Raw genomic sequence first — 17,794 nt, 5'->3', positions numbered from 1 at the left:
AATTGACACGTAGGTACCACAACCACACCACGTCGCCGTCGCAGCGATATAATGTGGTAAAGCTGCGGTTACGTGTGAATAGGGAATACAATCCCGGGATCCCGGTCATTTTTCAGTCCCGAAATTTTCGGGATTATAATTGACCAATCCCGGGATTTTCGGGATTGACAAAAAAGGATAAATTAAATGAATAAGAACCCAGACCCAGGTAACATATTTATTTTATTTAACCATGTGTGTGTGTCGCAGCCGGATCGTATAACCCGCCGTATTACATGACGGCTAGCCGCATTACAAGACAGGGCCGCTTTGTAATGCGGCGGATCAACGTTTAGCCGTATTGAATACGGCTGAATGAAAATGCGCCGGATTGTATTCGACATCATACGTCATTCAACACGGCTGGCCGTTATGTAATACGGCGAGAGATTAGCCGCCGCTTTGAAAGATTTTAGTTTTGATTTTTAACACTCGTGGCGCTGCTTGACATAACAACAATAATGGCGTTGGATACAGATATTTGATGATGATTACAACGAAGAAATCGTGTTAAATATGCTAGTAAACAGTACTTCAAGAACAATTTTCACGTGAAATTAAATAATTTCCATTCCGATCAATGCGGTACAGTGAAAAACGTACAAAAGATATAACGCACATCAATCAGCTAAAGTGACCATGGATTCTGCTGGTCGGCGGATTTCCAGATAATACTACTGGGTCAAAAAATATAAATGTGGCCTGCAAAGGTTATTAAATTTGATCTTGAAGAGACTGCGACGAGGCAAACGTAGTGTGGGACGCCCTCAGGCTAGATGGGGTGACGACTTGCGAAAGGTGGCTGGTTATGATTGGATGTGGACTGCTGTAGATCGCATCCAGTGGTGTGCTTTGGGAGAGGCCTACGTCCAGATGTTGATGATGAAGAATAATAATTCCGGAGATCCTACAATCCGAGTAGTGCCCATTAACAGTATTTTGATAGTTTAATGGAAGTCCATATATGATAGATTTACTCTATTATGATTACAAAAATCCTTCACCTGTAATGTCATGCTTAGTATGGACATGGTTACCCTACAATTCAGTAGTAGTACGATGCGCCTAAACGTGGGCCGCCGTATTGAAGAACGTATTGAAATGACAATGCGGCTAAACGTTGATCCGGCGCATTACAAAGCGGCCCTGTGTTGTAATGCGGCCAGCCGTAATGTAATACGGCGGATTATACGATCCGGCTGCGACATGTGTACCATTCTTCGTAAACGCAATCTTACAATGTCGGCCATATTGTTTTGTTTGACAGTAACGGTCAACAGCTGTTGTTATTGTTCAACTATGTCTGAGGTTCAACTGGTGATGTGAGAAAGGTTTTAAACAGTAAGTATTGTTTAATATAACTTTTATCTGCTTTTTATGTCTGTTTGCATACTTAAACCAACGGCTATGTCATGAATTGATATTAAGACATATTTCTGAGGGTTATGTTTTTGTTGCGCTGATGCAGGCTTTTTTTCTTTTTTAAAGGTATTCATGGTAAAAAGCTTCGCAAATTAGAAGAATGTCGCTTTCCAAAGATAGTTTATTTATTCAACACTAGCTGTTCCCGCGCGCTTCGCTTCGCCTTAAAAAGTTTTCTCGTGGGAATTTCGGGATAAAAAGTAGCCTATGTTCTTTCCCAGGGTCTAGACCGTATGTATACCAAATTTCACTCAAATCCGTTCAGTAGTTTTGGCGTGAAAGAGTAACAGACAGACAGACAGACAGACAGACAGACAGACAGACAGACAGACAGACAGACACAGTTACTTTCGCATTTATAATATTAGTTAGGATAGTTAGGATAAGAAGGACGGAGACTCAACATCAATATGGAGTAATTTTCTTGTCGCCAAAGATGGTCAAACGGCAAAATGTTAACAATGCCCGAGTATACTGAAGACTTCAGGAGGATCGACCAAAGGATTGCATACTCATCTATCATCAAAGCATAATATAAAAATAACAAGGCCATCTACTTCAAGTAACGAAAACAACGAAGAACCGCCGCTGTTAAAACGAAAACATAGTAATTCTGTATCGGACTACCTTGTTAAAAATGATACTTTGGATGAGATTTTAGCTCGAATGACAGCCTTGGACGGGTTCCCTTTTAGCGTGTTTGTGACTTCAAAAGATTTGAGAGCGTTGTTATTGGCAAAAGGATATTCTGAATTGCCAAAATCTGCAACAACAATACGCAATCATGTTGTCAAATACTGTCACAAAATAAAAAAGGAAATAAAAGCGGAAATAAAAGAACTAAAAAGTAAAGGCCAACGATTCAGCTTAAGTTTTGATGAGTGGACGTCGACTTCGAATAAGCGTTATATGAATGTTAATGTTCATTCGGAGAAACATTTTCGGAGTTTGGGCCTCATTCGAATTGATGAATCATTAAAGGCTGAAGTTTGTATCCAGATTTTAAAAGACTTTCTCAATTTGACTTATACCTTGACAATGACATTGTGGCAATTGTGACTGATGGGCCATATGTTATGCTAAAAGTTGGAAGACTAATAAATGCAGAACACCACGTTTGTTTTGCACATGGAATTCATTTGGCTGTGTGCGATTTACTATACAAAAAAAATGTACTAAACGTTTTGCCAACCGCCGAGACTATCGATTCTGATTCAGATGATGACGGTGAAGATTTAGATTCAGGACTAATTATTGATAAGGAAAAATCTGTGGATCTAACTAATGACTTCAATATAAAGGAGGTGATTAAAAAAGTTCGCAAAGTAGTTCTTATTTTTAAAAGATCTTCATTGAAGAATGACACAATTCTACAAAAATATGTAAAAGTGGCAAATGGAAAAGAACTTTCTTTGTTGCTCGATTGCAAAACACGGTGGAACAGTCTTTTTATTATGCTCGAACGCTTTGCGCTTTTAAAAATCAGCATTCAGAAAGCACTGTTAGACTTAGATAACCCAGTCCATTTGAAAGAGTGTGATTTTCATCTTATAAATGAGATCACGAAAGTTTTGGATCCAGCTAAATTGACGGTGGGGGCACTTTGCCGTTCAGATGCAAATTTGTGCACAGCAGATGCTGCAATAAAGTTTCTTTTCAAACAATTGAACGAAAACCACTCTGTGTTGGCTTCTAAATTTAAAACACATTTAGAAGAGCGCCTTAAAGATCGTCGACGAAATGAATTGTCTGGCGTTTTATGTTATCTGCAAAAACCTCAAGGTGAAAGTGAAAGTCTGGATGTAGATCCCGAGCTTGGAGATTTATTTTCAAGTCCTAGCAAAATATTCATTAAAAAACAGATTGTTTCGTTGATTCAGAGGTTAAATAGCAATGACGGCGGCGTTCAGGATGAAGAGCAAATCTGCGTTCACAGTCAAAGTAATCAAGCAACAACTAGTAAACCTGATCTTACGCTCAAAGAACAACTTCAGCTGCAAATTGAAAATAGCATGAAGATGTCAATACCTGCAGAATCACACACAGAAAGCGAGATTTCAAAAATAGTGAAGCAAGAAATGAACTTATTTGAGGCTACAGGTTCTACTCGAGGTTACAATCTTGAAAAAGCTTATAACTACCTGATTACTATACCTCCAACATCTGTCGAGGCCGAACGAGCTTTTTCAGCTGCTGCAAATATGTGTAACAAATCGAGAAGCAGGCTTGGCGACGAAACTTTGGACGCCTTATTGTTCCTAAGATCATACTTTCGCAACAAATGAAAGTTAATAGAGAGGTTGAGAAATATGACTGTTTATTTTTGTTATTAATGGTTAAGTTAAAAGAAGTTCCTATTTTTGTTTATTTAGAATAAGTGACATTTAAATTAAAATAAATAAATACATTGTATTGTGTATACTAGATATAAAGAAGTTTGAATTGCAAACATAGAAGTTTCTATATTTATTTTAAGATAATTATAATACATTTTGTTTTGTGTAAGATGATTAACAAAATGAATAATTTTAAGTAATTGTTTATCTTTTTTTTAGAAGTATATTTTTTGTTCAACTTAGTATGGTCTGAGAAAGTTAAATTATAAAAACTGTGTCTCCAATAAACCTAAAAACTTTGATTCGATAGACGTGTTTTTGTTTGTGACCCTGATCCCGGGACTATCCCGGGATCCCGGGATTGTCTTCATCCAGTCCCGAAATCCCGGGATTCCAAATAAAGGCCGGGATTGTATTCCCTACGTGTGAATAGTGTCGCAGCAGCTTTTTGCAGTTGCGTTGTGGTAGCGACAAAATTTCGATGTGGTTGCGTTGTTGCTGTCGTTGCGATGTGGTAACCACGTGGTCGTGTGAAGTAGACACATTTTTCCCAAGTCGCGTAGACACCGTCATGTAGGGGCGATGTGGCCGCGCTGCCGCCGCCGGTTGCGATGTGGTCATATTACACAGGTGGTCGATAACAATGGCAAAATGTGGCACGTGTGAATTGGATTATTCATTTTACATACAAAATATACGCCCGACCACACGGCGTCGTTGTGGTGTGGTTGTGTCTGTGGTGTGGTTATGGTACGTGTGAATTGACCCTAACCAGCATCGCTTATCTTTCAGACATCTGTAAGAATGCTACATAAGGATTGTTGATTGATTTATGCCGTAGTGGTACGTTAGCAGAACTCATAAGCATTGCCCATTCATCAAATCAAATCTGACATCACGTACAACTTTGTATATGGTAGGTATATTTTCTAAATTAAGTATATCTTGTATTTTATTTTGTACCTAGCAACAACTTTGTGTTGGGTTAAGTTCTAAGCATAATTGGATTTAATATTTAATAAATAAAAAACATAGCTTATCTCTTCTCTTATCTTATACATACCGTATGCAAATATTTTTCCAGGCTATGTTGTATTATTCTAGTTCGGATAATCATCGACTCGATAAAAAATTTCACATCACTAATAACAAAGTGACATTTTGTTTGAATGAAATGAATGAATACTGTCATTAAACTGTCAGAAATGAATCACAGAGTAAAAGTTTTATAAAGCTAATTACTTCACGTTTATGGCAACGTAACTCGTTATTATACTGAGGTTTTAATCTAAAAAATATTGGATCCATGGTCGTTTTTCCACCGCACACTGTCGCCGTCACGTCCCGAGAATGAGATTATTTCAGGCCAAGTTTATTAATGGTTTATTATGACTTGACGGCGACGTGACAGATGCCCGATGGACACGCGTCATTTCGTTCTCGTGACGTGACGGCGTGCGGTGGACAAACGCTTTATCAGTGAAAACAGTGAAAACGTCAATATAAATCTATTTCTGGGGAATAACCTTTTTATTTTAGGATTGTCGCAATCAAAAATTTTAAATCAGGATGTTAGGTTACATACTTTCTATAAAATCAGCTTAGCAGTCTCTTCCGTAGATTACTATGGTCTCTTCGGTAGCAGTTGGCAACACTGGTGTTTGACGTTTTTATTTTTATATTTGTCTTGCTTTTTTCTTTCGTTTTTTTGCCGGCAAGGCAAAGGATATTTTTGCTAACTTGTTGAAAATCTGTTGCAAAGCAAATTGTTCTTAAGTTTTGCTGCAGGCGTTGATGAGAGGAGATTTATCTGCCCAAATAAAACCTACAATCAATCAGAGCAAGATGCCTAAAAAGCCGCCACGCAATGCCTTTTACTTCTACATGCAGCATTTCAAAGAAGAAGAACGTAAAAGAGGAAACATGTATAAAAATTTGGCAGAAGTCGCTGAAGCAGCAGGACCACTGTGGAAGGTAAGAATCGTAATTCGTTGGGACTACTATCATCCATATTGTCATTGTCATCAGCTAATATTCTTCCACTGCTTCAAATTCCAGCAATTTCCAGCAGTGGTTCAAAGGCCTGTAACCTCGGTTCTTTGTCTCTCTAATTTTATTCCCCACTGTCCCAATCATTCAGGAGCTGGGGGTACGTTACATGTACAATAATATTGTAAAGAACAAACACTACTTACAGTTTAATTTAGTTGGATAAGGTTGTAAAAACCGAAAGTAAAATTGTTATCTATCATTAGGACGCGCCACCTGCTGTGAGGGCTCAGTTTGAAGACATGGCGAAGAAAGAGAAGCAAAAGAACAATATTCCGGAGATGAAGTTTACATCACATGGAATATCCTTTGCAGAGATTGAAGCACAAGCAAAAGAATTAAAAAATGCAGAAGAAAATGAGAGGAAAGACATTAAAAACATGGTCAAATTGAAGGCTTTTAACGACAGTAAGTATTCTACTACTAAAAAATCATGACATAGGTACAGTCCAACTATGAAGTCCTGAAAACATAAGTGGATCCTAACTAATTGTTAAAGACCGTATTTAATTGATCTATTATATTAATTAAAGGACAAATCTGATAAAAAGCCATTATCAATTGGTATTTTATTTTTAAAATGTATGTAAAAGTAAGTAAATACTGACAATGATATAAAGTCTTAGCAAAACGCACTCTTTATTTACAGGACTTTTTAGTTTGACTGTAGGTACTTTTAAAAAATTCATTTTGTAATAGCTGTTAATTAGTAGAGCTAAATGTGAAATGTATAGGCTATTTAGAAGATATTATTTTAAATTAACTTCTTGAAACAACAAGCTCAATCAGACTGATGCTGATTTACTGAGAGAAAACAAACTACTTCCACTAAATTAAATAAAAAAAACCTTGTCCAACAGGTATAAAGTTTGAAGACTTCTATCTGATGGATGTAAACTATTACTGTTTGGCCGGCTCGGAGTATGTCATCGCTGAGTTTACCATACTCCGCTTCAATCTCGCTGACGGCATCAAAGATGACTACCATGAGATAATAAATCCTGGTAAGATATGGTACAAAATCCAACCCTGTGTTACACAGGGTGTGTCAAATTATGTGATATTTTTAAATTTGTTTTACTTATTAGTTGTACTGAACTGACAAGCAGCCGGTAGCGACTGTAAGAGGAAGGCCAATGTTGTTGCAGTCGATAATTACAGGCTGATAATGATGATGATAGTGCATCTGCATCTGTCACTGAGCAGCAATGTAAGCTCTAATGCCATGGCTCCTTGCATTAATTTAGTACACTTCCAAAGTTTAATATGAACCTGTATTAAGTTTGCATTGAAAAATCCCTGACTGTAACTTGACCTGAGCACCAAATATGGGATTGTATTTTATGGGCATGAAAGTAGAATCTTAGCTCATAATATGTTTTGAGCTTCCACTTATCTTGTGACATAATATAGAATTCTATCTAAAAAGCAAGATAGAAAAATTCAAATACTTATTTCACCAAACATGTGATTTAAATACAATTTTATGGGCCTGTTTCACAATGTCTGGATAGTCTGAGATAAAGTACAAGCTGTAAATGTCTAAGGGTGGATTCGACCAAACATCACGTTACACGAGAATAACTATACCGGAATAAAATTTATACGCGAGTAAATATCTGGGATAAGTACATTTGCATTCTACCAAGTTATACCATGATTAATTGAATGAACGAGGAACGAAACTGTACTGCAACTAAAATAAAAATACCTGCGTTTTCAAAGCATGCAATGGAATGACATGCCAACTTAGTTTGAATGGATTATAATAGTATGAAATTGTTTATGTTGTAATAAGGTTTTAATATTTGAATCGCTGATGTTATTTTGAGAATTTGCCTTTTAACGTGCTTTTGTCATATGACGGTTTTCTAATCAGCTGATGTGCCGCCGCCATTACAAAATTACTCTCGGATAAGCTCGTTACACGGTAAATATTGGCGGTATAACTTTTTATTCTTGGGATAAGCTACTTATCTTGCTATCAGGTTTGATAGAATGCAAAATCTGCTTACTCCCGAGTAACTGGTAGTTTACTCGTGAGTAAAAAGTTACTCGACGTTGGTCGAATCCGCCCTAATAAATAATAACAAAGAGAGACAGCATATGTTTTATCTGACAGGTAGCTTACCCGACATTGTGAAACAGGGCCTAAATACGTTTAGCGTTTGGTAAAAGTGCCCAAACTCCATGACATAAAATTTAAAATAATTAGGGCGGAAATATTTCAGTCACTGTCTGTAAAATGGGTAAGGCTTATAGATAAATGTTTTTTCTCCAGGTACAATCCCAATAGGCTACGCGTCAGACGCGAAGCTGGCATGTGCTGATTTAGGGCTCGAGATGCCGGACCCTGATGGAAGAACTAACTATGTCAAGGTCATAGCCAACATCATGGACTACCTTCGTGTCCAGGTAACTACGAACACCATATTTCTCTCAAAGTCTTTGAGTATAGCAGAATGAAAATTGCAGATGGAGTCACTTGGCACCCACATTTGTGTCCCACCATTTATGTGTCTAGTTCATCCTACTCACACTTAGGTATGTAACGCCCGCCATTTTCACATTGTTTCAGTATCTGCGGAGATAATATCCTTGTTATTGGTGAAAGTCTTGGATCATTTGGCATCCAAAAAATACATCCTGTGTTTTATAAAGGGTTAAAGTAAAGAACTTGTTTTACCCGCAGTGGGCCAGCGTATTTAGGTAGTTAGTAGTATAAATATCAACACCCGTGATCCCAGTACAAATTTCTGTCTTTTATCTGCCCCTGCCGGGAATCGAACCCGGGACCTTCGGCATAGCAGTCAAGGTCACTAACCACTACACCATTCGACCGTCAGTATAACTATGATCCTTCTTTGAAACGCAGACACAACACAACAAATACCAATGCATTGTATTATTCTCAGGACGCGGGCGGGCGCACAGTGCTGCCAGCCATCTACTCCATGCCGGACAAGGTGCCGCCCATACAGAACTTCGTGCAACAACTGTCTATTAGGGCTAGTAAGTGGTTTTCATGTCTTAGGGTGCTTACATAGAGAATCGGGTTCCCTGTACCGACCTGTACCGGTAACCTGATTATGCGAAAGCGCTCATGACTTTAAAAAATCCGGGAAATGCTCCGTGAGTGAGCGCTTTCGCATAATCAGGTTACCGGTAGATACAGGGAACCCGATTCTCTGTGTAAGCACCCTTATTTCAGTACAAGCTTGCTTGTGTCGAGGGACACCAACCCGCACTGGGCCCGCGTGGTGGACTAGACCTAAAATCATTCCCTGAAAGGAGACCCGTGCCCCAGCAGTACGGATGTGATGGGTTGTGATGATGATGTCTTATTTCAAAGCTAAGTTTGGTAAAACTACTACAGATGGCATCAACAATGTTGCCGTGAGTGATAGAGAGCAGGGGGGAGCTTTAGCAAACCTACAATTTTACTTAAAAAGAATTAAGCCATATTTATTTTTAATAAGGTGTATGATGAGATTGATTACTATAGGTTGGTAACTATACTTGAAGAAGATTGTAAAATTGTTAACTCAATTAGCATGGCTTATATGAACTAATCATATCTAATTTTAGAAGCAAGCTAGATATAGTCGGCAACAACCATGGAACAACACAGACTCAAGTGTAAACATATTTTTCTGTGAATGCTTTATCTACGATGCCTCTTCAACGAACTGTGTTAGTCTTATCGCACTCTGCAATGTATTATTGTAATGCTCAACTTTGTAAGAACAATATTCTTTATTGTTTCGTAATACGAGTCCACTAATGGTCGCATGCCGCCCACAGAATGTCTTACTATCCAACAACACGTTACGGTGTCGTACATGTAGATATACTATAGATACATGAAACCACTGATAAGAGAAATATGATTTTGTCGCAGTCATCTGGTTGAATCTCCTTTTTGATTGAATCACTAGCTCGTTCATTGAATGGCACTATTCATAAACAAAATATGACTATCGTGATCGTAGCGTTGACCGCCCCCGCTGGATTGAGCTTAGACAGGTAGCAGGTACTTAGTTGGACGAAGAAAACCGAGGAATGAGTGTTGTAGGGACGAAAGAGAGACCTACGATAAGCCGTGAAAGAAATAATATTTCAAAAACCGTCCTCTAAAAGCCACTGTTATTATGGTGTATAGATAATAATAGATTATGACTGTTATTGTAAATAAACCACTTCAATGCGAAACGTAATGAAATTTTACCGTTTATTTTTCATCGTATGTAAATAATAATCTGTTTCCTTCCATCCAAAGGTTGTCTGGCAGAGATCGCTTTTAGTGATAAGACCGCCTTTTGTACCCTAACTAAGTTACATTTTGTTAATTTTATTATTCTGTTTTGGTGTACAAATAAAGTGTATTCTATCTATTTATCTAATAAGTAAACTAACCAACATGACCACAACCCCTCCAGGCCAAGACGAGACGGTGTTCCGTATCTACAGGCTGGACACTCTGTTCTACCACCTCATCAACGCGATCCGCACGCGAGACGACGAGGGATTCCCCAAGGAGTCGCTGGCGCTGGCGCAGCTCAAGAAGGACTCGTTCCGGTACAACCCGGGGCTGGCTTGCGAGGTAACCACAATAAAAAATATAAAGATAATGCTCGCGACTGTTTGAGCCAATCGCTTTTCGCTGTACATTTGTATATACTCACGTTACAGGTCGCGAGCCGTATCGCTATTTTTGAATGAGTTCAGAACTAGAGGCATACTTATATCGAGCAGCCTCAACCTTCTTAAAGACCGCTTCACCCAATAAGACATCTATCAAAACCCTTATTATATACATTCGAATAAGGGTATTTTTTGTCTGTGTCAGGTATATTATTTGATGAAACGCTGCATAAGTGACCTATTCACCCTGGGCAGTCAGACAATTTTTTCACATTACAAAGTCATTAGCAGGTAATAATACTAATCTTAATGTAATTTTCCGCCCACAGCACCACGAGACAACGGGCACCGGCGACAAGGCGGTCGAGTGCACCAAGTCCCGCGTGAAGCGCTGGGCGTTCACCGTGCTGGACCACTGCTGCCCCGTGGCCGGGCTGGACGTGCGCCCCGGCAGCCACGTGCCACAGGACTACCACATGTCGGTCAGTGGACATAGGGGTGTAGTTGCTATGTGTGAAGCGCTGGGCGTTGTATTTGCTTTGAAGAAGTTGAGATATGGATGACCAGCTAGCGGCTTTTATGTACCAGCGGACCATCACATGTCGGACAGTATAAGTTTGTATAAGGGGTATTTGTTTTGATCAAATCAACTATAACGTGTCCGGCTGTGGAAATAAGAGTTTATTTGCATTGTGCAACTTGTGTGGCAGTGGCAAGCCTTTTATGTGTCAGATAACTATAACATGTCGGTCAGTTGGCGTAACTTTATTTACTATGAATTTTGGGCAGTTATAGAATTAAGGGGTTATACTCGACGACTTTAGATAAGTAACCAGTAGTTAATAATAGCATTTAATGTAATCGTAATTTAGTGGCTTAATAATGCCTCTTTAGTATTTCGTAAGTTTATAAAAGTGACGTTTTATTTTTCAGTCTATCCTCACTTATCAAGAGAAGAGGAAGCAGCGGGCCGCGCCATCCGTCGGGGGACCAAGGGTAAGTCTTTCCTAAACTTTCTACCACCATTTCAAAAATTTAATTCAAAAGGACATTAATTATTATCAAATAAGAAAATTGTTTAGTTACGGCCTTGTGCTCATACGGTGAATAAAAACACCGTAACCTAACCGGAACTTCTAGATTCTAGATGTGTGCCGTTAGTAGATAAACGTTAGTATTTTATTCAAAAGTAATTTTTGCACAAACAAACATTAGGTTACAAGTTACAACCACAGAGAAGATAGATTTGTATTCAGTGGCGCCACCTGGCGGGCGTGCGACTACAATAGAAATTGTTTCGTTATACACAACAAACTTCAACATATCCCTTGGGAGTTATTCATGAACATTTAGAATCTAGATGTGCAGGTTTCCTCACATTGTCTTCTTTCACCGTAAGCGTACGTAGTATAATTCCATATTTCTAAAGAATTGTCTGTTTGTTTACTTGTCTATTCCTAAAGAATTACCTATTTGTTTGTTTACTTGTCTATACTCTGTGGCCCAGAGTCCGTCGTGCAACTCTTCGATGGTGAGCGAGTCCCTGGACTCCTCGGCGTCGGCGTCGGCGTGGGGCCGCAGCCTCAACGCGTCCAGCGCCGCGGGGGATGGTACGTACTATTGATATGGTATTTTTTTTACAAACGAGTGCTGTGTATGTCTTTTGCACATTTCTGATATTGAGAGAGAGATATGGGTTATTGTTACGACTAAAACTGTAATATGTAAGTGTTATTCTAAGCCCAAACGAGGTGGCTCCAGGATTCATTCTGAACAACTTTTGCTCTACGTCGTAAAATGACCAGTGACCAAGACCAACCGAGTTAGTAATATTGTAAATGTTCTTTGGGGAATCCATTATTTTTCCGCGAATTAAAAAAGTCGCCGTACAAATGTTGCTCAGGATGACCTCCTGAGTCACTCCCTTTCCATTAGTCCACTTTTTACCGGACACCCTGTATTTATGAAAATGAATATTGTTGCAGCGTCGACGTCGCAGGACAGCTCGCGCTCGTCGGCTCGCACGCAGGTGCCCCGGCTGCCCCGCACCGACTGTGAGTTAAACCTTTAAATTCATTATAATTACTTTGAATAGTTTGAATTCACTGAGTGCCTCGGTATAATTTTAATTCTCTGAGCGCCTAGTCATAGCATAGAAGAGCTATGCTTGGAGTCTCTCTGAAAGATTGGGAACGAAGTAATCCGACAGAGAACTAAAGTCACCAACATAGCTCACCCATAGTAAGCTTAAGGTGCTGGTCACATCTGTCGAAGAACGGATGACCGATGGGGTAAACGTGTTCTGGCGGCCGCGACAAGGCAAACGTAGTGTGGGACGCCCTCCGGCTAGATGGGGTGACGACTTGCGAAAGGCTGGTTGGTTATGATTGGATGCGGAAAGCTAAAGATCGCATCCAGTGGCGTGCTTTGGGAGAGGCCTGAGTCCAGCAGTCGACTGCTATAGACTGATGATGATGATGATGAGCGCCGCCTAGTGGCTGATTTTTCACTGAGCGAGAAATAAAACTAAACTCTAACTTGTACTGGGTGCGAGATATTCACCATCCTGTGGTACACGAGCTCCTAAACTAACTAATTTTACTTTTTACTACTGAAATGGTGATAAAAACCGTCGTCGCTAGGTCCTCATTTCGAAGCAAGTTGACTATGTCTGCGACCACAGATAAAATGACATGATCAAAGCTGAAAGGAGCTTACTCAAACTTTAGTTCGGGAGAAAAATATTTACATACTTCTTCTGACTTTTTAGTACATTTAAGTAATTTTTCAATAAAACTTTGTGTGATTACTTAACATTTTTATATTTCTGTATATTTCCAGTTGCGAAGAACTTCAGGGAGGCGCCCGATCTGTCCGAGGTGAACTTCCCCTCGCTGACCGTCGGCATCGGACGTGGTAAGCCCCGTCTATATCCGTTACGCTATTTAAAAAAAAACACGTTATGCTCTATGATTAGCACATATAATGCCATGGCGGAGATAGTGAGATGACTACAAGCTAGGAGCTTGTCGAAGTCATCCCACCTGTGTGCTTATCACGATTATTGTCGCCTTTAGTCGAGTCACTGTAGGGTGTATGCGTTTTATTGAAGCTGTCAAACAAGTTGCTATCGAATTACGCTATAGACTTGAGTGATTGAGTCGACCACAAAGCAAATACAAAGTAGAGCTGCCATATTTCGTTTTCTATATAGGATGAGATGAGGCCACTAATCGGGGTTGAAGGCTGAGGTGCGCGGGGGTGCGGGACGCTAGCTCCATCTTAGTTCAAGTAGATGAACTTTTATGTAAAGCTCAGGTTAACGCCATCTAAGTTCGAGTAGAAAAACTAGCATCGGTGATTATACATTGCGTAGCTCATATAATATGCGAAAACCAAAGAAGACTATAAATTACGTAATGTATTTCAAATTTAATTGTCATTCCGAACTGGTAGACAGGGGCGGACTAAGGCATAATATAAAATGGGGGGCTAAATGGTCAGAATAAAATACAGTATGAGAATAGGGAAACATGAAAAAAATATTTTAATATGTTTATTATATAGTTACCTACTTAACAGTTAACTTTTTTATTATTTATATATTAACACTTATTTTTAATTAAATGGACAGTACTCACTATCGTTATTACTCAATAGTTTTACTCGAAGTCGAGTAAAAATCTACGTATGGACCGCAAAACTCAGCTCAAAAAAAAGCTCGAAGGCTCGCGCCGAGCCGGCCCGATGGAATTAAATGAAAGTAATTTTCGTCGAACCTACTCGAAGCCGCTCGAAATATGTGTATGTGAATACTAAACGACGCGCCCCACTCGATAAATCAAAGCTGAATGGGTGGATGAAAGTCCATGCCATGGGTTATATTATACTCGACAGTTTAGCTCGATCGAGTAATACCGTATGTGAGTACGGACCAAAACACCAGATGACGGGATCGACAGCTCAACGTGCCCTCCAAACACGGAATCGTTTTCATTTCGGATATTCAGGTGATTAAAATCAGGTATAATATTAATCACCTGTAAAAAGAACAGTCTTATTAAAATGCTGTCGCTTTGTGACTCTGTTGTGTTTGTAAGTAGCAATATGCCTGAATCTAATATTTATATATTTCTCTATAATTTCTTTGGAGAGGTGTGTGATATGATTAAATAAAGGTGTCTGTTTTTGGATATGTGCATTTAGTGAATGGAGCCAATCCTCATTTATGGCTGATAATCATAATCACGACGCACCCACACACTCCCATGTCGCCGCCATTGTTGTGCCTCAGTGTTTAGTTAGCGAGATTCCTTCCGCCTTTTTTAAAACATCGATGGTTTTAGTAATTAATTTAAGTTAGCTTTTCTTGTGATGGAATGTTAGGGTAAGCACCTTCTCTTATTTTTTTCAAACTTTTTTTCGTGTTTAGTATGTATGTCCTTCGCATTAAAATGTAGAGAACATACTTTGCTGTATTTTGTTGGACTCAGCCTGTGGATTAGTTTAATTCATTGCTGCTTCAATGCAGTGTCAGGAAATCTAAAAAAAAAACTAAATTAATGTATTTATATATTTATGTTAATGTATTAATGTATTTATGTTTTTAAATTAATGTATTTCTATTAATGTAGTTTATAAATATCTCTTATTTTCACACGCTACCCTTTTTCATTATTTCTATGTCCTTTCAATTTGGTTGTCTGGAAGAGATTACTTTTAGTAATAAGGCCGCCGTTTGTGCTATTTATTTTCTGTTCATGTTTGTAATACTGTTTCTTTTTGTGTGCAATAAAGAGTATTTTATCTTTATCTTTATCTTTAAATATTTAATTCATAACAAACATGACGCCCCCTATTTATTTTTTAACCGGCCTGAGTTCGCCCCTACTAGTATTTCTATTTGACAATAGATGGCTTCCAGCAATTTAGAATGTTCTAGAAGTAAAATAAAATATAATTTAAAATATTACTACGCGTGAAAATATACTTTGCTTTCGTCCACAAATCTTCTATCATCACTGTAGCTCTTACATCCAACAATGCAACAACTTCATTTTGATCGAGAAACACGTAAAATAAAATCATTTCAAGACTCAATTGTACCGCTCAAGCTCGGGACCTGTCACGCACTGATGTCAGCACCCCAAGCGTGGAGTAACTGAACTACAGACCGTGTGACGACAGGTCGAACTTGACTACGTCACGGCTACGTTGCTTACAACAGCTCTACTATGTATTTGCTTTGTGGAGTCGACAATATTCGTGATACGTACACAGTAGTTGAAAAAAAGGAGGTCTTTGCCCAGCAATAGGACACACAAGCTATATTTTTTATGCATTGAAATAAAATAGTACCTATTTACTCAAGTAAAAATCTAATTCTATTGTTTTCAGGTCGCGGCTCACCTTCTAGTCAAAACCAAAACAAATTTAAGTAAAACATTTACTATAAATGCTATTGTTTATTTCTATACATTCTAATTTCAGGGTCAATGTTAATTATAATATATGTTATAGTTCAATAAGTATAAGGATGTAATGTGTGAAATCATAACTCATGCAAATTTTTGTTTCCTGTAAAACTGTTATTTTTTATTGATTATAGTTCTTTTGCAGAATCCTATGTTATTATTTGAGATGATTCATTGTACTTTAAATTTTGGTGTTTTAAATTAGAATCTCGAAAAGTGAACCTTGTTTAGCTAGCCATACAGAATACGATCTATCGCCCAATAGGGCATGGGGCATGCCCATTCTTTATTTCCACTAAAGATTCATCATAATCATGCCTATTTGGCAGTACAATGTACATCAGCCATAAGATTAAACATACAATGATAAGTCTTATTATAAGTTGGTGGTATTGTTATGTGTTGGTGCTATACAGCCTGATCCTTGGAAAGCGAACTTTTATACCAAGTTATAAAGTGAGATTGGAACAAAAACTAAAAGTCTGTTTTGTATGTTTTAGTGTTGAGATTTAGTCCATATAAAAAGTATAAGGAATCCTCAGTGTGGCTTAAGATGGCCGATTTAATTCCTAATATTATTGGCATTGGGCCAACGATGGTTATGACAGGAGAGATCTATGTGCAGCTTAGGATTTCAGAGTAAAAGAGGGTAAACATAACGATATATACTTAAAATACCTATATGTATAGAATTATTCTCTCTGTTTATTCTTGCTTATTCGTCCAATTTTGGTGCCATTATTTTCATTACGTTTTAGACCTATAAGTAAAATGTTTGTGACATATTTCCATCCTATGATTATGAGAATTTTGTTCTTGAGTAGCAAAATTTACTTTTGTAATTTCATGGGTTTATGAATTGAAGGCATTTATATTAGGGTTCTTTAAGATCCCAGTATATATTTCCTTTCCTAAGTGACGACAGGCAAAGTTTGTCTCTAATTAACAGTTAACATTAGAAATGTAAACGGTTTATATCAAGTACGATTTTAATAAAAAAAATAAGGAAACTCGGTCAATTTTTTTTATATAAAAAAATATATAGGTAAATCCCAAAATATATTTTTGTATTTGAAGTAGGTAACTATAAATACCTACCTAGCATTACAGGAATAGTTTAAACGTTTACGTATTTGTTTAAATATTTCTCAAGGCGCAGATCTAGTTATGGCACTGTAACCTAAAACGAAAGAATTCTATAGTCTTCCACGGTGTGACTAAGTTAAGTGTTATAATTTGCGAATCATTTATGTAAGTAATTAAAAAATGTTGCATTCTTTAAGTTTATATTCCTCTAGTTTTATGATTTTATACCACCATGTTAGAACATAAAGAAGTGACTTGTATTATTGAAATAAAACGCAGATTTTATTCAATTAGATATTTTATTACAAAATCTGATTCAAGGTTCTTAACCACAAACCATCCCCAACAGTAAATAGGAATGAACAATATTTGTACTCAATACAATATAATAGATATTAATAGGTAATAATTAATAAAGAACATTTCAGAAATTATTCCAATAGAATGGCAATCATTAAAATCGAACATGTAACCAAATAACTGTTTAATCACAGGTAAATAATTTAAATGTCTTATAATAAATATAAAAAAATCTGTGAACTTGATTTGGGATTGTTCGTTATATTAGTGACAATGCAAAAGGCATATTTACGCTAACATTATGTATCTGTAAATTACAAGGCACTAAATACAATATTTGTGATTTCATAATTCATATAAAATTCATAAACTTGCAAAATATAGTATAACCTGAAATACTTGTGGAATCCAATGTGATTAAATTGATTATTATATTTTTTCAAA

General features: G+C 37.7%; 1 protein-coding gene across 1 annotated transcript; it reads left to right on the top strand.

Moving 5' to 3' along the window:
- Positions 1-5,238: 5,238 nt before the first annotated feature.
- On the top strand, positions 5,239-17,570 carry LOC105396147 (protein maelstrom homolog). Its single transcript, XM_048627249.1, has 12 exons — positions 5,239-5,771; positions 6,053-6,254; positions 6,707-6,850; positions 8,128-8,261; positions 8,762-8,858; positions 10,286-10,449; positions 10,820-10,972; positions 11,424-11,486; positions 11,998-12,100; positions 12,476-12,544; positions 13,332-13,406; positions 15,888-17,570. Exons 1-12 carry the CDS (start codon positions 5,592-5,594, stop codon positions 15,929-15,931), a joined length of 1,428 nt encoding a protein of 475 aa, XP_048483206.1. The 5' UTR covers positions 5,239-5,591; the 3' UTR covers positions 15,932-17,570.
- The last annotated feature ends 224 nt before the right edge of the window (positions 17,571-17,794 follow it).

Source organism: Plutella xylostella, chromosome 18 (assembly GCF_932276165.1).
Source record: "Plutella xylostella chromosome 18, ilPluXylo3.1, whole genome shotgun sequence".
Taxonomy (NCBI): Eukaryota; Metazoa; Arthropoda; class Insecta; order Lepidoptera; family Plutellidae; genus Plutella; species Plutella xylostella.
This window is presented reverse-complemented; position numbering and strand designations above follow the sequence as displayed.